Genomic DNA, 25,049 nt, shown 5'->3' with positions numbered 1-25,049 from the left:
GCATGCCAATCTCCGGATCCGGCTAGCCGGACAATGACGTCACGAGAACGCACCCCGTTGATACGGCTAAATACGGCTTCTTCCCCAGGCATGAAATGAGCCCGTGGACTAGGAGAGGCATCCCCCTCCCTGTCCTGTTAAATTCCATTGTCCGAGTTGCCACATTGGCCGTCTGAGTCTCAGCGGCTGTCAGGAAAACGTATATCACTATCTAGTCAGGGTAAATTTCTCGAAGGGCCAATTGTCCGGAAAATGTGTCTACTTTATAAAAAAAAAGTCAAATAAACCGATTGATGTAATCTAATTCATGTTTTTATTTTAATTTAAAAAAAAAAAAAACAACAATAACTTTGTACTCATGACCCGGAATTTTTAAAAAATAAAATTAAAAACACCAAAAACTTATACACCCACATAAATAAAATATCACCCTGAATACGAACAATGTTACAAGTGTTTAACTTTCCCTGGCCATGGTGATTAAGTACCTAGAAAATTGCGTTGATCTTGTATACGTAAACTTATTGCTGTTTTTATTAAAAATTAGTTTCAAATTTCGAGTCATTTTTTTACATCTTGTCGAATTTGGACTGTTATATTCTTATAAATAGATCTTTCTTAGAAGCTGGCCTTTCTGAAAGTTTGGCTGTTATGAATATCTGGTTTTTCTGAAAACTTTGTATTTCTAAATATTTGTTCTTTCTGAATATTTGTTCTTTCTGAATATTTGGTCTTTCTGAATATTTGGTCTTTCTGAATATTTGGTCTTTCTGAATATTTAATCTTTCTGAATATTTGGTCTTTCTGAATATTTCGTCTTTCTGAATATTTCGTCTTTCTGAATATTTCGTCTTTCTGAATATTTCGTCTTTCTGAATATTTCGTCTTTCTGAATATTTCGTCTTTCTGAATATTTGAATTTTCTGAAGATTTGTTCTTTATAAATATTTTTTTTTGAATATTTGTTCTTTCTGAACAGTTATTATTTGACCTGTCGTTGACCCCAACATACAAAGGTCACGTTTGTTTGTTTGTCTCGAGTTAAAATCTGTCTTTTTAGCATTTGCGGGCGACACAAGGAATAACATCATTTTTTTTTCCTCGAAAAAGTTTTGATTGACGATTGCTTTCAAAAAATTGTGTTAATTTAATTAATAACACTTGACGTCTGGAAAACTTGTGTGGCGAAGTTTTTTTTCTTACATCCATGTTTTGAAATTGTTTTATTTGGGTTGCTGACCCAAGTTTGGCTAGAGTCAGGGTCAGGGTGCGCAAATGTCAAGGACGTAGTTCTAATCAAGGGGAAGCGACTCCTTTATGGGTTTCTTCCCCTTGTGACACTACAACAAGCGGCATGTCTGCTGTAAGGGTCCATAAAGTTTGTCTTGCTGAGGTAGCACCATCTTTAAAACAACTATTTTCTTTCCATTTCTTATATTTGTTAGTGTCAGTGTAAAATTATTGCTTGTGCGCAGTAAGAAGCATGGATAAAGAGTACAATCATAAAGGCTACAATAGGCTTGAAAATTCGTTAAAAATTGTAGTTACTATAAAGAATATTTTTCAAGAAAATTTGTTTATTTTGTAAAAAAAAAAAGTTGTGAAATATGTACAAAATAACTTCTGGTTTTTATTAAGGCTAGAAATATTTTAAAAAAAGTAATTATTAGTAATATAAAAATTGAGCATAATAGTCTTAAAATAATGAGACAATAAATCGCGATAAAAAGTAATGCACATACATTTTTACATCTTGAATTGAGCTTAAAAAAAGTCCACTATTCGCCTTAGTGTTTATCTTCGGTCACAGTATGTGACTATACGGTATATTACTTTTTATTATATAAAACAATCGTTGTGACTTTCATTGTTTTACTTTTCCTGGCAACTCCAGTTGACTCAATAATAGGTACAGGACTTTTTTTTAAATATTTGAATTAATAGAATAAATCTAAAATGATTCGCAAAGACTTATCCTCAATATAAAAAGACAGAAATTAGTGCAATCAATGGTTCCCAAACAGCTTAAATTCTTTTAAAATGTCACCATAATTGTAACGCTTATTTTTCAAAGAATGTTTACATTATTTTGGAATAGTTATATAGATTTTAACCACTTTTCAAGCCCATTGTTTTATCTTTTTTTGGCGGATGTAGGTGGGCGGGTGCAGTACTTTGGTAGTGGGTTTAAAAACAATAGATTTCAATAGATGTTATCTAAGTGTTACAATGTACAGCCAAGAACCAATTTACTGCATCGTTTGTAATTTTAATTTGCAATATATATATATATATATATATATATATATATATATATATATATATATATATATATATATATATATATATATATATATATATATATATATATATATATATATATATATATATATATATATATATATATATATATATATATATATATATATATATATATATATATATATATATATATATATATATATATATATATATATATATATATATTCTTAGAGCCGCGGTCTACTTCACATTCTCTCGCTACAAGATATTTTATTTTCTGAAACTGATCTACATTTCTACATAAAATTATTCTTATAAGAATAATACACATCATAAAAAAAATCTCAAACCATACCGAAATTTGGTTCATTTTTTTTTTTTTTTATTTTTTTTTTTGGCCATTAAAATACATCTTTATTTTTACTACCATTAACAAAATCCGCCATCTTTGAAAATCCATTCCAAGACCACCCCCCCCCCCCCCCCCCTTTTTTTTTCTTTACTAGAAATCTAAAAATAAAAAATTGTTTAAAAAAATGGATCCATCTTAGAAGAAATACGTTCCCATTGTCTAACTAAGACTGACGTGGGTGTTAACGACCGTGCATAAAGACAAATTCCTTCCGATCGCATTGTTGTTTGTTTAATCTTGCACGTGGGTTGGCGTGACCTTGACATGCGAACCGGATGTGATCTCACCAGCATGAGATAGGTCGAGTGTTCGGAGTGACCGCTATAAAGCCTGATCACTGTCCGGTTTGACGCTGGGGTTCATTAATATTTGTGGCGCTGGATAGGATACAGTTAAATTAGGAAAAGAGCATTGATGAACAGGTTTAGCTAGAGGCTTTAGCAGATTTAGTATGCAGCGCTTTTATTTTGCCAAGGGATTTTGTTTACAGGCGAAATTACATTTATTGTTAAAAACTTTTTTTCTTTCCTTTTTTGTTTTTTTTACTCTCTCCACCCACCCCCCTTTTTCCACTTTTTAATTTTTGTTTTCTTTTTCTCTTCTCATTTGTTCTTTACATTTTTTTACTTTTTTTTCATTTCGTTTTTTTTTAAAGAAGAGAAAATAGAAAAAAAGTTGTAATTTTAAATAAGGTAGAAGGGATCGTTCGAAAACAATTACATGTCCGTAATAAACCTGAATAATCACTAGATGCACGCAGTAATAAAAAGTTAGGAGCTTAACATTGGAGTTAAACAGTGGAGCTAAACTCCTCCAGTATTACAATAAAGAACGAAGACAACAGACATACAGGGATATTTTTAGCTTGAACATGTGCTAAGTGAAGGGTGCGAGTTTGTGTATTGTGTCACACTGAGAAGAATAACGGTCGAACTTTTGCCTCACTAAAATTACTCAGAATAAAGATCACGTCATACTACAGAAAGATCACGTTGTCATACAACGTAGGCGTCACGTGAAACAAGATAAAGATCACGCCACACAACATTATATAAACTATTCAACATTACTTTTTGTTTTTGCACCCCCCCCCCATCACCCACTCACCCAATGATTTCCTCACACACACCCTCTTCGCCCAGCCACCCACTTCCCCCTCCTACCCTCTTACCCGACTCCTTCTCTTCCCACACCAACCCTCTTCCCTTAACCACCGACTTACCCCACCCACTCACCCCTACAACAACCCATCCAATGATCCCCTCACCATCAACTTACCCAGCCACTTACCCCCACCCTCAACCTACCCAGCCACTTACCCCCCCCCCCCTCAACCTACCCAGCCACTTACTCCCCACCCTCAACCTACCCAGCCACTTACCCCCCACCCCCACCCTCATCCTATCCAGCCACTTACCCCCCACCCTCAACCTACCCAGCCACTTACCCCCTCAACCTACCCAGCCATTTAACCCCTCAACCTACCCAGCCACTTACCCCCACCCTCAACCTACCCAGCCACTTACCCCCTCAACCTACCCAGCCACTTACCCCCTCAACCTACCCAGCCACTTACCCCCTCAACCTACCCAGCCACTTACCCCCCATCAACCTACCCAGCCACTTACCCCCTCAACCTACCCAGCCACTTACCCCCTCAACCTACCCAGCCACTTACCCCCTCAACCTACCCAGCCAATTACTCCCCCTCCCCACCCCTCACAACCTGACCCCCTCCCTACACTAATCCAAAAAAAAAAACCCCAGCAACATCACCCTGTAAAACCCATCAATGTCTTTATTTACACCTACCTCGGCCAATCAATCAACAACCACCCCAACATCGGATAATTACCTGTATGTAAAATAACAAATAACTTTCATCAATTTGTCTGATATACCTATACCATCACCTCCCCCCCCCCCCTCCCAAACACACATCAACCTAGACCTCGCCAATTTATTTTGGCTGAGCCGTGTTTATGTTATTAATACAAATAACCTTCATTGACCTTGTCTGGGAATTCCCTCACTCCCCACCCCCTCCTACCCTACCCTTCAGCACCTCTTGAAATTGATGACAAAAAAAAGGGGCAGAGCTTATCGATGGTTTTATAATTAAACTATCGGTTGCAGTGCCACTTTAGAATAGGTGGTTGTTTAAAAATAGATTCCCTTTTTGTTAAAATCGGTTAATGAATTCGTAGTTGGGCCAGATTCCGAGTTTTCTCCGCACGTGATCTGGGTATATTAGAATCACGGATAAATTACCCGTCTTTTGCTAGTTATACTTTTTTTTTGTTCTTTACCGATGTCTTATTTTGATGAGGAAAATTTTTACACGCCAACGCCATAGTAAAGAAAAAAAAAACTTTATATAAAAAACAAAGGAGTTTGTTTTACTTAAAGTTTTCGTTTCATGATATACACTATCCAATTCTCATCAGTTCAGTAATCAACTAATTAGTTTGTTGACGTCACTCGCATTTGTCCCACCCAACAGACCCCCACACAAAGACTGTCTGGGTCAAGCTATTGATGAATTTTTCAGTTCATCTTTATCCGTTCGTGCCCGAAACACATGAAGCAGATGAAGTAGAGTTCATCTGTTTCAATGACTTCGGCATACGGGGGATAGTCTGGTCAACACTTAGCTCGGTCACCTTGGTACGTGAGTCAGGTACTCAATTCAGCTGGGTGGACTCGGGGACGTCCTACAGACTCGAGTCCGGAATCCGAACTCTAAGCTTTCGAGTTAGCATTCTAGCGCTCTACCCCTCGGCCACGAAGACACTGAACCTCTTAGTTATTTTTCAATAAACATTTAAACGAACCTACCTTTGGTTATTTTTCAATAACCCACCAATGCTCGCTTTTCGGATTATACGCCTACACAATCTGCCCTGTAAAAGTGCAACAGACAAATACCCCCCCTATACATTACCTAGAAAAGTATGGCATCGCCATTTATTTTGTATTACTTTTCGCACCTGAATTCAACTTTCTAGCTTGGGTGAAGGTCATTTATAATTCACAACTCAGAGCCCCAAGCTCTACCTGTTCAACTCGGCCTTTCTGTCAATTGTTTTCTATTTTAGGAAACACAATTTCTATTTCTGAATTTTGTTGTACTTGTTTGACTTTATAGTTCACTCAGCTGTATTAGATACCCAGCAGTTTTTAAGTTTTAAAAAATTGCTAATTTTCACTTTTATGATGTACAATCACCTATATATCGCTGAAGTTTGAGAAGAAATCCACCATATACATGAACACTGCAATTATTCCGTTTGCTCTACCCCCTCTTTCCCCCATCCCTAAACCTCCCTCAAATATTTTCTCATTATTACTCCTACTCAATATCTAAACATATTTATATATATTTTTTAATCTAACGACCAGCCATCTTATATTTAAGAAGAATATATTTCCTAATCCGTAAATAGGAAATCATCAAAATTAAAAAAAAAACAGTTTAATGCTTAAAACTAAGTGCTGTCTTTGAGCTGATTGGCTAGTTTCATAATTAGAGGAGGGGGGGGGGGGGGGGGTCAACATAAATTATCTAGGTTAATTAAAGCCCTGTTTAATCTAATTGTACAGGCAGCTAATTGGCAGCACGATGTGCGAAAATACGGGTAATTTAATACTAATTTGATGATAATTCGATCCCAATTTGATATCGATTTGCTGATCGTGTAATTTGATGATTGATCCCGTTAGGACAAGAATGAAAACAAATTAAAGCAAATGACAACGGCCTTGTGTGCGAACGTTCAAGAGGTCTGGTCTTTTATTCTGTTTTTATGGATTCAAGGGAACTCGGTGCATTTGTACTGGCCGGTCAAGTGGTAGATTGAACGTTCACAATAATGTGATGTTGAGGTGGATGCGAGTAAAATATATCCTTCACCCCTCTTCAAGGAAAAACTTTTTTGTGGTGTTCTTAACTTCAAGAATCTTTGATTTGAATCTTTTCAAATGGGTACCTAACTCACGTTAGAGAAAGTCAAGGCAGCTGGGCGTAGTGCTGACCACATTATCCCTTTATATGCCGAGGTCAAGAAACAAATGAACTCCACTTTATCTGCCCAATGGATCGTTAGGTCTAAAGAGAATTCTTTACTATATGACATGTAGTCTTTTATCCAGAAATAATAGTGTTTTCTCTTTCCATTTCCGTGCGCGCCTGTCGTAGTACGTTTAACAATTTCAGAAAATGTGAGTTCATCGCGTGGTTGTTTTTCATCCATTAGAAGAGAGATTACTCTATCTGCAAAAAACAACAGCACCTAAATATTATCTGGAGAGAACAATAGAGAGAACAATAGGCATCTCAGGCAATTTGTGGTGATTGGAGTGTCACACACACGCACGCATGCTACAACAACACATGCACAAACAGACGTAACGCGAACACACACGAAAACAGGTACACGCACTCTACATATATACATATACATACGCATATACTCACATACTTCGTGGACACAGAGGTAAATGCATGCACACAAATGCTCATATACACACATATATACAAACATACACACACATAAATACAGGTAAACACACACTAACATATAAATGCAAATAGACTTACACACATATACATACACAAAAATACATAAATGCATACCTATACACATAAACATACATAGGCTTACATACAAACATACATACACAGAAACATGCACTTTTTTTTACAAATTTAAACATACTCTAATACATACACACAAACACAGATATGCATAAATACAGATACATATAAGCACACATACAAACACAAATACATGTACACATTTATACATTCACACACATACTTTTACACTTTCACACAGACACACAGACACAGATTCACACATGCACGCATAACACACTCAAACACACAGACACAATCTTGTGTTACATGTACACGCACCTCATGTCAACACATCTACACATGTCCAAATCTAGCTATAACACCCCGACAAACCCATCCAGAGACTACGAGCATAAACGTGTAATCGATCGTCGAACTTAAGTGTGATTGAACTTGTCACACAATGGTAACAATGCTTAATGGGAACAGTTAATTAAGATTAATGAGCGGCTGGGTCATTAGAAGATGTCATTGTTTTTGCACTTTGCAGGCGTTTTAATTACAAGTTTTTCATTTAAATTTTTTTTAAATAAATGCTGCGACACTTTTCTAAAGCGCCTCTACTCTATGTCGTCACTTTAAGCAAGAATCCTAATTCAACTACGTAAAGTTCCTCTTTAGACCCAGCGATCCAGTAGGCAGATGAAGTAGAGTACTTATGTTTTTTGACCTTGGTATAGGGAGGCAGAGTGTGGTCAGCACTATGTCCAGCGGCATTTATTTTCATCGATTTAAGTCAGGTTCCAATCAGAGTTGGGTGGACTCAGGGTCGTCCTACTGTCGCAATTCCGAACCGAGATCCGATCACGAGATCTTCGGCGCTCTACCATTCAACCACGCCGTCCACCAACGTGCATGACGACATTCATTCAAGAGTCCCATCCCATACGATTCTCTCTCACACACGTTCAAATGAAAATTCTAACGCTTTTGTTTTCAGATTGTTTTTTTTAGTAAAAATAATATCAAGGGACATCATCCTGTATACAAAACACTCCTTATAAAATAGCTTCCCCTTCCTCGTCTAGAGATAAAACACACACCAAGGTTACTCCCCTTGTAAACCGATAATCCAGCTCTAACGCCATTGTGGATCGTTTTACCGACGATTGTACCTCCGTGACCTTACCCATCCCAGGGTCTCCGGTTTTACGGACCAATTCATCTCGCCCCATAGCTGCCCACAAAGACAAACATAACCCATCCTTCGGCCGGTAATCTCCCCGGAACCTCAGTAAAGAACGGTAACTTCTTTGGTATTTTTTTTTCTCTTTATGAGTGAGTTGTCGCCCATGCCGAAAATTAGTTTCTGATTGGCCGGCGGAGTGGACAGTTTATAGGGTACCAGATGAAAGCGTCGGTGAAATGTGTTCGATGATATGTTTGCTAATATCTTCACTCTGGCCCTGTACGGTTACCTTAACACTGATCCCAATGCCAAAAGCGACCGTTCCCATCATTATAACAGTGGGCCTATCCTAATCCTAACTATAACCGTGGACCTATCCTAATCCTAACTATAACAGTGGACCTATCCTAATCCTAACCATAACAGTGGACCTATCCTAATCCTAACCATAACAGTGGACCTATCCTAATTCTAACCATAACCGTGGACTTATCCTAATCCTAACCGTAACCGTAACCGTGGACCTTTCCTAATCCTAACCATAACCGTGGACCTATCCTAATCCTAACCATAACAGTGAACCTATCCTAATCCTAACCATAACCGTGGACCTATCCTAATCCTAACCATAACCGTGGACCTATCCTAATCCTAACCATAACCGTGGATCTATCCTAATTCTTACCATAACCGTGGATCTATCCTAATTCTTACCATAACCGTGGATCTATCCTAATTCTTACCATAACCGTGGATCTATCCTAATTCTTACCATAACCGTGGATCTATCCTAATTCTTACCATAACCGTGGATCTATCCTAATTCTTACCATAACCGTGGATCTATCCTAATTCTTACCATAACCGTGGATCTATCCTAATTCTTACCATAACCGTGGATCTATCCTAATTCTTACCATAACCGTGGATCTATCCTAATCCTAACCATAACCGTGGATCTATCCTAATTCTTACCATAACCGTGGATCTATCCTAATTCTTACCATAACCGTGGATCTATCCTAATCCTAACCATAACCGTGGATCTATCCTAATCCTAACCATAACCGTGGACCTATCCTAATCCTAACCATAACCGTGGATCTATCCTAATCCTAACCATAACCGTGGATCTATCCTAATCCTAACCATAACCGTGGACCTATCCTAATTCTTACCATAACCGTGGAAGTATCCTAACCCATACAACTATATGATGTTGTCCATTTACTTTTTAATTACAAGTTTTTCTTATACCCTGCAACATACTATCTTTGTCGTCGGGAATTTAATGTACTAAATAGGTCGTCGGGAATATTATTTGTCAACGGAGGATGCTCGAACTTTGGAAACCCGACCTTGGTGCCGAAGAACTTGACCTTCCGGTTGACCTTAAACATTTGCATCTTTAATCATGAGCGCCATTTTGGTGTTCGCAAGGGAGCTCACTCTCTTGTTCACACCGGGGGACTTTAATTAATTAATTGGTCGACTCATTAACAAAAAGCGGGAAGACTTAATTAAATCGTTAAATATTTATCAGACCCCAATTAATTATTACGTTGTTTTTTAATGTTTATTTAATCTAATTTTTTTAGTTCTGCTACGAATGTGTAAATGTATATTCAAATCTTGAGAAAAATAGACATAATTAACATTAAAAGACGAAGTAATTATTAGATAAATTAAGTGAAGCGTGAAACGTAGAATGAAATGTGAGGTATAACGTGAAGGTTAATACATGGTGGGAATGGTGAAATATGAAGTGAAGCATCATACATAACATATGAAGTGAAGCGTTAAAAAGGGCGTGAAATGTACTGTAATGTCAAACTATTACAAACACACTGTTTTGTTCACTCTATAATTAAAAACTACCACCCCCTCCCCCCCCCTCCTCGGTCACTCCGGGTAAACACCGTGAATTATTCACCTACACTACTTTAAACCTGAAAAATCACGCGTCGTCCTTCCCACCACGTGACACCACATCGTCATGGTGACTCGCTCACGTACCTGTCTCGCTCACGCACCTGTCTCGCGCATGCGCTGTTTTACCTTACGACACCACCGCGTGTTTAATTTAGTTTTTTTTATCCACCAATCACAGACGTCTGTCAAACGTTATCCCATTTGACCCCCATCTGATATCTCAGCTTTAAGTTGACCGAGCCACGGATCATAAGCCTGATCACGTGATACGGTACACTCAACGCTTGATTTATTTTTATCCTCCACCACCAGAGTAATGTCCCTTACCATCAATACATTCAGTTTGGTTCTTTGGTAGATGACGTAGTGTTTAAAGCCTCCTTTAAAATTAATTTATACATTTCGCAATACGATATTTTCACAGACAAAAAAACTATTTTATAAGTACTATGTAATCTTATTCCTTCAGTCACTAGTTAAATTTAATTTCAGAAAAAAAGAATACGTTATTAACTAAGTATTCTACTCCAAAAAAGCACTTAATGTCTCGTTTGAAACCGTCTCAAATTTCGGTCCTTTCTGAGAAATAACTACGTCACCTCGTGCTTTTTATGGATTAGATTTCAAAGATAATTTAATTAACTCATTGAAACCCGACCAAGTGTATCAGCTTTTAAAAAGTCGGATTCTCTATTTTAGCACTACACAAGATTACCGAAACAATCAAGAATAAAATTATGAATTTTAATAAGCAAGATTACTTTTGATGTTTTAATTATTTTGTTAGAGATATATTTTTAAATATATAAATCTAGATATGCTTTTTATTTCTGTAATTTCAAAAATATTTTTTTTTATTCCCTAATGAAAAAATAAAATAAAACCTCATTGTTATGGAGACAGATCAGTGGCGTAGGCAGGGGGGGGGATTTGCACCCCCCCCCCCATAGACCCCTCGGTATATATATATAAAGTTTGAGGGGGGTGCAAATCGAAAGTTTGAGAGGGGGGGGGGGGTGCAAATCGAAAGTTTGTCCCCGGGTAAAAATTGGAACACCCCCCCCCCTTGAGACGATCCTGGCTACGCCACTGAGACAGATGCTGGTTCTTTATCTTCCTAAGTCTGCATACATGGAAAAAAATATTTTATTTTAATTCCAGTCAAGGAAAAAATAGTTATTGTGTTTGTTTATTAATAAAGCCTAAATCTCTCCTGTTCATTTTTTTAGTAATCCACCCCCACACCCCACATTTCTTTTTGTTTCTCTTTAAGCTAGTTTTAGCATATTTACTTAGCCTAAGATTTTAATTTTTGTTTATAGATGGTTGCGTGTATGGCAGTGCCTATAGACAAGGCATATTTAAAGTGAAAATAGATAATTAAATTTATTTAAGTGATGAAACAACGTCATACAAATGGCCGTCTAAAACAGCAAGATTTTTAAAAAATGCATACTCCAGGCAAAAATAAATTTTAAATACGTAATAATTTTTTTTACAGTTACGTAATAAGCCTTTAATTTTTTTTGTATATGTAAACACTTTTTTCTCTCGAAACGCAAACATAACAGTTTTGAAAATGTCGTGTATATAAAAACTCAACGCTGATTTACTTTATCCACTACCGCCAGAGTAATGTCCCTTGCTCGTCAATAAATTCTGTTTTTGAATCGTTCGTAGGTGACATAGTATTTAAGGCATCACTTTATCATTAATTAATATATTTTGCAACACGATATTTTCATAGACATAAATTTCACAACCAGTGACGTTCACTAAATTTAAAAAAAAAAAAAAAAAAAAAAAAAAAAAAAAAAATCCTAAAACCCTGAAATAGAATCAAAGAATTCCCCACCCCATCCCACCTACACATTTGGTACTACTGTAAAACTTAATTAGGGTCACCGAGTAACTTTAACGTAGAATTAATTACCCGGCGCGTACGTCAAGGAAAAGAGCAGCCGTACTAGTACCACCGGTTGTAGACGGGACCGTGGGCGGCCCCAGGCGGTGCGGGATGTTCCTCGTGGGCGAATCAAACTTGAGCTTATTAGAGGCGGCGAAACTCGTCAAAATATCAAGCTAATTATGTACTAGATGTGAATAGAAGGTCATGTAACACTGGTACACCACCCCTAGCTGCACTCGACTATACTTTTGATTTCGATACTACATATTTAAAGTAAGTGGTGGTATGTGGACATTTTAGTAAGGGGGTCAGTTGTCGTGGATATATTGCCACAAACAACATTTCTTTGTCTTGATAGAAACAATAATACGAGCTGTATTTTTTCATGCAAGAGAACAGGTCACAAAAACCAGAAGCATCCAAGGCTGAATGTGACATATTCCACATATCGGAACTTTTTAGATACTGGGAATACATTAATACGCACGCGCACACACGCATACACACACGTACATACACACGCTCGTACACACATACACACATACACACACACATAAGTAAAAGAGTTCAAGAAATCCAATTTTGAAGAACTGATGGGAAAACGATCGATGCTGTTAGCAAACAAAATATATGATGAAGGATGATACATGTTCCCCAAAAAATATCATTTTGTACTCAGATCTGCACAATTTTGCATCATTCCAAAAATGCTTGCCGATCTGAAATATATTAAAAAAATCATTTTTACACGGCTAGTCTGTTCTTCAAGAAAACCCTCGAAGGGATTCTCCCATAGCAGTAGATCAGCACTTTACCAAGCGAAGAATACGAGCGGAAAATAGCTACAGAACCAGTCACAGCTGAGTCTATTTATTCTCCTCCCAATTAATCGAGACACCGAGAGACGCCCTGGTCGCGACACCCCCTGCACCTCTTCACCACAGGATCTCCAAATAGAATGTTTTCAATATCAGCTCCCGCTCCACTCCACTCCTCCCCACTCCACTCTCTTTCCCATTTCTCCAAATCAAGCCAAAGTACAAGCGACGTCACCAGCAGTAATTGACTATGATCCCCGGATTGTGCGCGAGTGTGCGCGTTTTGTTTTCCTGCCTTTCCGAATATTGGTTTCCGGCTAGCCGAATATTGGTTTCCGGCCGGCCGAGCCGGAAGGTCAAATATTTACATTGAGAGATGCCACCGCCTTCATTACAAGGGCCGGGTCCTGTCTGTCTTGTGTGGTTGCTAGCTCAAGTTACCAGAGCCGCTAGGTTTGTTTCTGTCGTACGGCACGGACGTCCTAGAACTCAAGAAACTTCTACTGAAATTCTGTGATAGTTCCATATATCTATGTACGAAATAAGTATTTTAGTTAAAGTAAATGGAAGCATGTTTATAAGACGTTAAATAGTTTTTATATTTATTTCAAACTTTCTTCTGTATGTAAATACACATTGTTGTCTCAAATGTTAAATGATCTGACCACATCTACAACACAATCGCCCTACTCATTCGTCCTCTCTAAATGTAGTTATGTTTCCAATATTCGTGTGTTCTTGCATGTTATAATCGTGTGCGTCTAACTGAAAGAAATTATGTACGCTGAATTTGTGAGAGGTGGCGCCTCGTTTCTGTTCTTTTTCATGACCAAGGTTAGGATTCTCTTGACCAAGGTTAGGGTTTTTGTTGACCAAAGCTAGGGTTTTTGTTGACCAAGGCTAGGGTTTTTGTTGACCAAGCCTAGGGTTCTCTAGACGAAAACTGGGGTCATGTATATTTGTGCTAGCTTGCTCCACTTCCATATCAAGAGCCCCCCCCCTCCCCCTCTCAACTCCCCATTGGCTAGATACGAGATAATCCACCACAAAGACGGGCTTAACTTCCTGATTCCCGCAAAGCCTCTTGAAGACATGAGTAGCTAAAGACTTAGTGAAGGGAGAACAAACAGGTGGGGGGGGGGAAGGTAGGTTATAAGAAAAGTAGAGGGGTTATGAGCTATGGTGAGTAATTCGCTGGAGGTGGGAGGGTATTACTCTGGGGATAGGGGTGTAATACTCTGGATGTGGGGGTGGGGGTGTAATACTCTGACATTTCGTTTTCAATAGGTGAGACAGCTGTCCCAGTTTAAAGGCTGCTCGTTGTTTTATTCACCTGTATGTGAAGGTCAGGGACGAGAGCTGTTGACATCTTTCACGTGTTTTGTTTTTTCTTGAAGACTGGGATATTTCTCTTGGGTCAATTTGGTATTTATCTCAGTAATTTTGGCATTTCTCTTGGTCAGTTATGTATTTCGGTTGGTTATTTTGAAAGTACTGTTGGTCATTATTGTATTTCTGCATATTTTTTTTTTGGTATTGTTGATTATTTTAATGATTATGTTAATTTTCTTCTGTTCGTCGTTTTTTTTTAATATATCTGTTGGTCATTTTGGTAGAAATGTTATCCATTTTGGTATTTTTGTTGGTTATTTTTATATTTATGATTGTCATTTTATTATCACTTTTTGGTATTACTTTTGGTCGTTTTGGTATTTTTTGTGGGTCATTTTAGAATTTTATTTTGGTTGTTGAAGCATTTCTGGTGTTCTTTTTTTTTTTTTTTTTTTTTTTTTTTAGCATTACTGCTAGTCATTTTAGCAGTTATATTGGTCAACACTTCTGTTTGTCATGAAGATTTCCAAAGCTTTGAACGAATAGATCTGTTTATAGCGTCTGGTATCTTAGCTCCGAGTTGCTAAGCCAATCACTTGTCAAGAGGAGGGGGGGGGGGGCAACCATCATTCAGGGGCAGACAACTGTTGAAGTATATCTATACAACACCAGGGTTTATTTAAACGAAGGGAGACAATGAGATAAACAAAAAGCGTGAGTTGTTTCCCTTCTAAAGTCGCGACCCAATCACTCGCGGGGATTTCCTTGCTCAACGATTTGACGCAGCAAACGGGATTTCCCGTTTCTTGGCGAATGTTGTGTTTATTTACACTCGTTAGAATAGTTCACTGGGATGAGAGAGTTCAACAACGCAATAATCTTTCACTGAACTGAATAAATGGATGCAAGTGATTGCATTGACCTAAACTCAATTTAAAAAAAATACATATGGCGCTAAGTATGTGATGTTGGTTTTGCATATGACCGATATTCCACAATTATTTCAATTAGTGTCCTAAATTATTCCTAAACGTATTCTTTATTTTAAAACCCAAACCCAATTTTAGTATGAAGTTCTTGACAACTAATTATTATGGCGAGCATTACAAGTCATTGCCAATATCACAGGAAAAAAACCATTTGTCATTTTAGAATTTAATTACCGCATAGGCCTACATCACATAAAACCCTCCAGTAATCTGAGACTCTAAAAGATGAAAAACATAAAACTTAAAACCCATAAAAAGTACAATCGTTTAAAGGCATGCTATTTATAGAAAAACTGCTTGCGCACTTTCACTTAAAAGCTAAACGATCAAACGCTAATAATGTTACTACAAGATCGTATTTAAAACAAAAAACAAAATACTCTCTAAGCAATGGCGCAATTTTAAGAAACCGAGCTAAAAATAGCATTTGTACTCTCTAACCACACATTTTTATGTGTATTTCTAAGTGTACTGCTTGCAAGGTTTTCTTGTTTGCGATAGGAAACATCTGTGTTAGTGTATTATGTTGAACAAAGTAAAGTATAAGGGAAAATATGTGTGTCGTTTGCTTTAAGGACGGGACAACACAATATCTTTTTGAAACAAATTGTTTGATGATGGGGATGTATAGAGGCGAGAAAACAGTTTTTAAAATGATTTTCGGTAGTGCCAAAGCAGTTGTGTGATCAGGTACTAAGTAATAACTGGACCAGGTTTTGTGTACTCACACGTAAAGCACGCGCACGATGATAAGCTAGCTGGAATGTTGTTCTTTTTCTCTCCTGCACAACAAAGTTTATTAATGTACTCATGATGTATGGATGTGTGTGCGCGAGTATGTGTGTGTGTTTGATGAGGCCGTTTGCCGAAATGAGGTCAAGGGAGTGTTGTGAGGGGGTGGGGGTGGTGTGAACGGGTGCTGGAGGGGTGACTCAAAACAACAGCCACGGGCTAGCTGATTGCACGCATTGAACTGTCTGAAGATCTACGTTAAGAGTGATTTTTCAAAATTCGCGCCAAGCTCAGATTTGAACTATTCCGGAACTTGACTTATTTATTCTACCAGTTTTCTTCTTTGGTAGCCTTTGGTCTAGACGTGAAAATTGTTTTTTTTTTACTTCACATTATTCATTCATAAATCTACATATTTCGACGACAAAGCATGCGAGGTTGCATAACAATATTTGTTTTTACAAAATATTTGGTATTTCTGTCTGTTAACATTATTCATACTTTATTTAAATTTTCTTTTGAGTGTTCTCACATTTCCACGTTCAACTTCACAGTTAAATCTTCTTCTTCTTCGTTCGCAATTTTAGTGTTTGAAGGGTCCCCCTTTAACACAATTAAGCGTTACGTGTCAGCTGGTTATACTCCATTGAGGGCATAGACTCCGATTTTAGCCTGCTTTTCTTTTTGGATTTGCTTCCATAGCCTATGTCCAACCAAGAACAAACTACAAGGCAGCAGTTGTTTGATTTTGAAGTTGTCTCTCCTAGAAGAGTGGCTGTCCCCAGCTAACGAGCCTCATCTGCCCGAGGGCTCGAACTCGAGACTTTTCGGTTTAGCAACCATGAGCTTTACCGACTCGACCACGCCGACCCCCTCACAGTTACTTGTAATTACAAATTTTGTTTTTTTTAGATATCGCATATACACGTTAGATTATATCGTTAGTTTTCCAATATTAAATACTGTTGAATACTATTTTCGAATCTTTTATAGCATTATAGTTTAAAAGGACTATACCACATTAACTTGTCGAATTGTTTATATCAATATATATATATATATATATATATATATATATATATATATATATATATATATATATATATATATATATATATATATATATATATATATTATTAATAGATAGACACCAAAATAAACCCATTGAAGTTGAAGAGATAAGCTGTGGGACCCGTTCAAGACATTCTAACCAGACGCCATCCCATGTCGAGCCAACGGTACCTCTCTATCTATCAGCGTCCCCGGGTCTGTAGCAGACGTGTATTTAACCTCGGCATTACCGTCTGGTGCCGTCAGATAAGTCGGCATTACTCAATCATTCCTCCCGCGTCTACAGACTTGGTGCTGCAATGGGAAATCGACCCTACGTCACATCCGGTCTTTCAGTGGATTGAGATTTAGGTAGTAGGTATCGAAGGGGGGGGGGGTGGGGGCTGGTGATACTGAGAATGGATGAGTAGGTAGGTTTGTGTGTGAGTATGGATGTGGGGGGATGGGTAATGGTGAATGGTTTGGAGTCAAAGATTGAGGAGAAGATTGAGAGGTTGTGTGTTAGGTGGGGGGAAATTACTTTGGGGTAAGGGTGGGGGATGGTTTAGGAGGGCGGATGGGTGATTGGGGGCGAGAGAGATCTCCGGAGGGAGGAGGTACGATTAAGTGTGGGTAGAAGAGATTGTTTGGTGTTGGGGTGGAGGGTGGGGGCTAAGATTATGTGAGAGTGGGAGTTATGGGGGTAGGGGCTTAAAAAAAATAATAAAATGACCAATTGAAGGAATAGATAATGGTAGCGACAGAAGAAAATGGGAGGGATTGAAAGATAAGGACGGATGGAGAGGGAGGGGGGGGGGAACAGATAAAAGTAGAAGTGTGATGGTGAGGACGAAAATGGATATCAATACCACAATGCAGTACGTTTTAAATTTTTCCATGTAACTCCAAATGCGCGTTAGCTTTGAGAGTTTGATAACTGACGCGTCTATCTGATAATAAAGCCTATTGATTTTATTCGCTAGGGTTGGTGTTGAGTATGTGACACATATGTAATACAAAGGTTTCCCGATCACTGACATACATGTGTCATACAATTGTCACATACGTGTCACATAAAAGTCACACATTTCACAAATATGTCAAAAACGTAATCACATATCTGTCACATTATGTTGACAATCTTTAATAAGCGCACATAATAAATTAACACATGAACGAACCCATAAAAAAATCTTCCACAAAAACTAATTTTTGTTTCAAGAGAATAAACAATAACATTTTTTAAAGGACAGATATAACTATTATAACGTCCTTTGTATACTTAAGTTCAAATTAATTTGGGTCTCCTTTCAAGCTAGAAAACAAAAACATTCATAATAACCAACAAAAATTCTTAATTCGAATTTTAATGTATTTTTTTTTTCATTTAAAAATGAATAATACATATTCTTTTTGAAGTATTAACGGTATCATTTCAAAAATTGTAAAGTCACCTCAGTCGGAACATTTCTAAAGCCATCTGCTTTTATACCACGCAGGTAAAATTAATTTCATTTGATCTGCTGGTTGCAGACCGTGAAATCTGAAAGACTTTGATCCGTGAAAAAAATCTCCGTTTGAAATGTATTAACCTAGATGAGTACACACATTTCTATTACACCCACACGTGATCGTGTCACGTTTGACGTGATTGAGCACGCGTGACACCATAATCGGGACCTATCATTGAACTGTTTGATGATGGGGATGACATGGAATCTAACATTATTGATCAGTTTGAACGAAACAGATGCACAATTTAAAAGATAAAAAAAAATAAATGAAGAATGGCTAGATAAAAGATACTAACTTGGGGGAAAATAATTGAATTTAAATAACTAAAGATATTTATTAGCTGAAGGCCGAGGCTTTGGGGATGGGGGGGGGGGGGGGGGGAAGGAGGAGTGGGGTTTTTTTTTTGGGGGGGGGGGAGATTCGAAACAGCTTAAGCGAGGTTTTGTCGCGGTTAGCAACTGAACAAGTTAAATCAAACAACAGAACGAATTGGATTAAATAAAAAGAAGGTGTCACATCTATAACCGACTTGACCAGCGAGCCATTTTTACGTTATTACCAAAACTCCCCTGAACGCTCCCTGAAAACATTGCTCCAAAACAAAAATGAACACCCCTGAACGCCCTCATGAACGAAGACATGGCGCCAAAACGCACTCAACGCCCCCTGTATACATGGTACCTAAACACCTTTCAACACCCCTCAACACCACCTGAAGACAGGCCACCAAAACACCCTTCAACACCCTTGTAGACATGGAACCTAAACACCTCAACACCCCTCAACACCCGTGTAGACATGGTACCTAAACACCTCTCAATACCCCTCAACACCCCTCAACACTTCCTGTAGACATGGTACCTAAACACTCCCCAACACCCCTCAACACCTCCTGTAGACATGGCACCTCAACACCCCTCAACACCCCCTGAACATGGTACTTAAACACCCCCCAACACCCCTCAACACCCCTCAACACCCCCTGTAGACCTGGAATTACCATGGCTTTCCTAGCACTCTCGTGGCTCCACTGTGTGGCTGGTCCCTAACAGCCTGGATTAGTCTCCCCTGACACGTGCTTGTCTGCCCCTGATGCCACATTTACCAGGATGAGACCGTAGCCCGCATTTATAATGCTTTGCTCGAGTCAGTGGGGCAGCCACGTGACCAAAGTTTTGTTGTACATTTATTCAGGGTGGGGTTTCATGGTAGGTTTTATGGGAGGTTGGTGATGAGGTAGGTTCAGGGTAGGATGCGGATAATTTTCCAGGGGAGCTAATTGATGAGGTTTGTAAGGGGTAGCTACAAGGGACGGGTGATGTTTAAGGGGAGACGATAGGGCATGTACCAGGAGAGGTACCAAGGGGAAGTAGAGAGTGATTGCTGTAGAGATTCTATGGGAGGTTATTTAAGAAGTTTGCAATGGATTATGTTGCAGTAGGTCGTAGAAATCAGATTTTTCACTTCAATCTCAAGACGAAACCATGTTCTGTGTTTGTGTGCTGGGGGTTATTTACAGACACTTAAGCAACAACAATAGAATTTCAAAAACAAAACATCGAGTTCTTACGTATATCTGTATTGAATGTAAAATGTATAGCTATTTAGCCTGGGATTCAAACTCGAGACTTTCGGGTTATCAATCTTGCACTATCATCCAACCACGCCATGTGACTAGTAGTGTTTTGTTGAATATTTCGATTTCGGTCACAAGGAGAGTACAATCACACCCCTTCGTCTACTCAGCGGAAATGGGTACCGAGATTTATTTGGAGGAAGTAGATGAGCTTGACACAGTGCACTAATTAAAAACAAACAAACAAACATTATTTCATATTACTCATGAGCCTTTTGGCATGGAACGTATTTTATTCGTTATTGAAATCAATCGGAAATGTTTGAGTTATTCTACCTTTGCCTATGTAGCAACATCGTATAATTGCTTTAGTATCAGTTGAACAGTATACACGATAAAACTTCAATATTTTGAAGTTTTGATCCTAACATTTACCAACGTGTAAAATTGTTTTCAAAATACCTGGATTCAAATCAGTAGCGTAGCGAGGGGGGGGGGAACATATGTCCCCGGGCGCCGACCTTAGGGGGCGCCAAAATGGGTTGGAAAAATAAATTGAAAGGTTGAGGGGGGTGCAAATCGAAAGTTAGAGGGGGGGGGGGTGCAAATCGAAATCTTGAGGGGGGTGGAAATAGAAAGTTTGAGGGGGGGGGGTGCAAATCGAAAAGTTTGTCCCCGGGCTCCGGGAAGGCTCGCTACGCCTCTGAGATTCAAATACAACATAAAGTTATCAATTTAAATAAAAATACTTAATTACAAACTACACACCAAAACATGTCCATCTATCATCCCCCATCCAGCATCCAACACACGACAAATCTAGAACGAAAGTGAGCAAACAAACATTCTCCCTGCACGTTCTTAACGCCACAAAAACCGCACGACCCCATAAAACGGCGGCCCGCGTGCTTGATTGGAAGCGCTTTGCCTTGAAGAAAATCAAATTTCGCTATGAAAACACGAATCAAGTGTCCCCGTTCTTTCAAAGCGCGCAGATGCAATTAATTTCCCAAATATGTTACATGGCTTAACGGCTTTACAGACACGCTCACGCAGGCATGCACGCACGCACGTGCCTGACCTAAGTGTTCGTGAAGAGGGCGTGTATGTGACTGAATATGTAAGTGTGAGTACGAGTTTCTTATTAACATTGTATGTGTGTGTGTGAGTGTGTGTGAGAGAGTTTGTGAGTGAGGGAAAGTGTCCGAGTTCAAAGTTCCACGAGTATTAAAACTACAAAGAAAATGTTCTTAGCGCTGTTTCTGTGACATACAGCAATTGCTCTAATTCTAGAGGTGTCTAGCTGAGTTTACTCAGCACATATCAGTACCCGACCTATTTTTTATTATGAGGAAATAAAAAAAAACCAGCTGAACTCTACTTCAACTCCCCTACTGACCACCACGCCCTTACATTTAACTTATGTCATTGCATCTCTACGTATATCCGTAAAACATTCACCATACACTTAAATGATAAATATACATGTGTGCTCAGGTTATCTTAAATATTTAGGCCTGCATCTACATACCCCGCATATAAAAACATGTTTATGCTGTGGTTATATCCTACATGTGTGGGGATATTCTACATGTGTGGGGATATCCAACATGGGTGGGTATATCCTACATGTGTGGCTATATCCTACATGTGTGGGTAGATCCTATATCCTACATGTGTGGTTATATCCTACATGTGTGGTTATATCCTACATGTGTGGTTATATCCTACACGTGTGATCCCGTAACACAGTTCCACTTATCCTACCAACAAAAATATTTCCCATGAAAGATAACTCTCCTTTTACAGTTGAACGTAAAATAAAGTCATCTTTTTTTCATGTCTTCTTTTTACTTTGTTTTGTCTTTATTCTTACCCTTTAAAACACATCTTTTATTTTTTAAATTCTTCCTCTTTTTGTTTATAGATCAGTCACTTTCATTAAAATTCAGAGCGCATCAAAATGTATATTGTTACTCAAGTCGAAAAAGAGATGGTATTTGGAGTTTTTAAATATTACAATATTTTGTCATTTCAAACGTTTATTTTAACTTAAATTAAGAGCTGTATCAGAGATGCTAACACGCTTCTGGGCTCTTATGATAAGTATTTTTTAGAGGCTGCCTTTCTAGTGTGTCTTTTCAGATTCAATCTTACATAGATACAAAGATCCACCCCTGAATTTGATAGACTCTCAGCCGTACTGCTTTTTTTCGTACCGTACCGCTTTGATTACACACATTTATTTGAAAAACTTAAACTTTAAAAATATATTAACCGTATTTGACAGATCTATTAAATTAACCAAGCTAATTAACGTCGGCGTAGATGTGTTTTTTCTTCTATTTTTAAAATGAAAAAAAAATGTATCTCTAATAATGTATCACAGCGTATTGCGACTTAATACATTCCCTTAAAATTTCAAGACGAAGGGGCTATAAAGAAAAAAAATAATTCATCTAATTATGTAAAAAAATAGAACGGCTAAAATCCCCCGCCGTGTTATGGAATTAAAATGCGCAATTATTTCAGCGATGGAGTTTTTCCTTATTCGTGTTAATAGTCTTCTCGAAGTTAACAGACGGGGAGATGACTCTACCTTAAGAGTCCTGGAAGGGAGACTACTCTAGTTAAGTATGAGTTACTTCTGCGGGAGATAATCCTGCATCTACGCTTATCCCCCTTTTAAAACCCCTCTAAATTTTGAACAATTCTAGACTAGATTATTTAAACAAGCATCCCTATTATTTATGCTGTATCGTGTTTTCATTCCTTCGTTATAATAAGTATTGCGCAATGCATGCACAAATATTTGCGTATGAAGAAAAACAAATTAAAATCCACCAACGAGGTCATTTCACACTTTATTTACCAATGTTGTACGAGCTAATGACGTTTTATGGACGTCAGAAGCATAAGAGCTTTCTTTAAAAACTAGTTGGCTTGTTTAACGTATGTGTAATTTTTAAACTTGCTACGGAACAATAACAATAACATTTCATGAGTAATTCGTTTTTACAGCTATATTCCTCTTTTATTAATTGTCGTTTTAAATGCTTGATATTTGTTATAGAAGGATAACTTTATTTTAATTGAAAAAGTGCTTAAAATTTACTCTATTGTGTGTGTGAGTGTGTGGGTGTGTGAATGAGTATTTGTGTCTCTTTTATCAGTGTGTCTGTGAGCAAAAATTCTGTTTGTTTTATGTCGTATGAGTGTGTGGTTATGACGTATGAATGTGCGTTTATGACGTATGAATGTGCGTTTATGACGTATGAATGTGCGTTTATGACGCATGAGTGTGTGGTTATGACGTATGAGTGTGTACTTATGACGTATGAGTGTGTGTTCATGACGTGCTTGTGTGTTTATGACGTGCGTGCGTGTTTATGAGGTATAAGTTTGTTTATGGGGCTTAAAAGTGTGCTTGTGGTGTTTTAATGTGTGTTAATATGCGTTTTTGAGGTATACGTGTGTGTTTATGACAATCAAGCATGTGTTTATGTGGTTTCATGAGGTTTCATGAGGTACAAATACGTGTTTATAAAGTATGAGTGTGTGTTTATGACGTGCGTGTGTGTTTATGAGGTGTAGAAGTCTGTTTATGGGGTGTGTTTATGGTGTTTAAATGTGGTGTTTATGGTGTTTAATTGTGCGTGTTTGAGGTATAAGTGTGTCAATATCACATACGAGCATGTGTTTATGACATGATTGTTTTTTCATGAGGTAAATATATGTGTTTATGAAGTATGCGTGTGTACACACGTACACCGGTCTAATTACCAATTACCCCCCCCCCCCCACCATTATCTATTCCTCAGAAAATATCCATTCTCGTCTCCGTCCTGACCCTGACCGCCATCGCCGTGGAGAGATGGCTGGCCATATGCCGGCCCCTCATGTTCCGCCAGACCTCGGTCAGGGCCAAACGTGCCATCGCAATCGTCTGGGTCATCTCGCTGGCCTCTGCGGTGCCAGACGGCTACTCTGTGGACGTGCTGGACTACTCGGACCACGACCAGGGCATCGTCTGCGAGCCCACCTGGTCCATGGAGGTGGAGACCATCCATCTGTGGATTATGTTCGTCGTCTTCTATCTGGTACCGCTCGGGATCATGACCTTCACGTATATCAAGGTCGCGTTGTGTTTGTGGAGGTCGGGGTACAACGACGAGAGTGATGGTAAGTGAGGGGGAGGGGAGGTGTGGAGAGGGGTTGGAGGTAAGGGGGAGTGATGGTGTGGAGAGGGGTGGTAAGTGTGGGGGGAAGGGGAGGTGTGGAGAGGGGTGGTAGGTAAGGGGGAAGGGGAGAGGGGTGTTAAGTGGGGGGGAAGAGGAGGGGTGGAGAGGGGTGGTGGGGAAGGGGAGGGGTGGTAAGTGGGGAGGGCTATTTTGGGGAATGTTAAGGGGAGAGGAATGGGGAATGTACATGATTGGACGGGGTGGGTGAGGGTGGTTAGTGTGTGGGAGACTGGGTGTAAGGGATGTAAGTGTGGGGAGGGGCGGTGTATACAATTTATAAATATAAGAAAGGAGGCTTGGGGGGGGGGGGGTTATAATAGGGTTGGTGAGATGTGTTTGGGGGGGGGGGGGGACGGCGAAATAGAAAAAGTGTTAAAATACCTGGGGAGGAAGCAAAACCCTAGTGAAACCCCCGGGCCAGGCGGATAGAACACACGGATGCGAGAGGTACTCGATCCTGCACCCTGGTACTGTCGACCTGGCTCAGTCTGCTGTTGTCTCTTCTATAACGGG

General features: G+C 38.8%; 1 protein-coding gene across 1 annotated transcript in view; it reads left to right on the top strand.

Moving 5' to 3' along the window:
- The window catches only part of LOC131955797 (orexin receptor type 2-like), a gene marked incomplete at its 3' end in the record, with an annotated part of 98,327 nt that overhangs the window by 25,682 nt on the left and 47,596 nt on the right, over positions 1 to 25,049 (top strand). Inside the window, exon 2 of the mRNA XM_059320074.1 lies at positions 24,117 to 24,477. Within this exon, the coding sequence (XP_059176057.1) occupies positions 24,117 to 24,477 (361 nt within the window). The remainder of the gene's footprint in view (positions 1 to 24,116; positions 24,478 to 25,049) is intronic.

Source organism: Physella acuta, unplaced genomic scaffold (genome assembly GCF_028476545.2).
Source record: "Physella acuta isolate Inbredline_101_S28 unplaced genomic scaffold, ASM2847654v3 ptg001104l, whole genome shotgun sequence".
In the NCBI taxonomy this organism is placed as follows: Eukaryota; Metazoa; Mollusca; class Gastropoda; family Physidae; genus Physella; species Physella acuta.
This window is presented reverse-complemented; position numbering and strand designations above follow the sequence as displayed.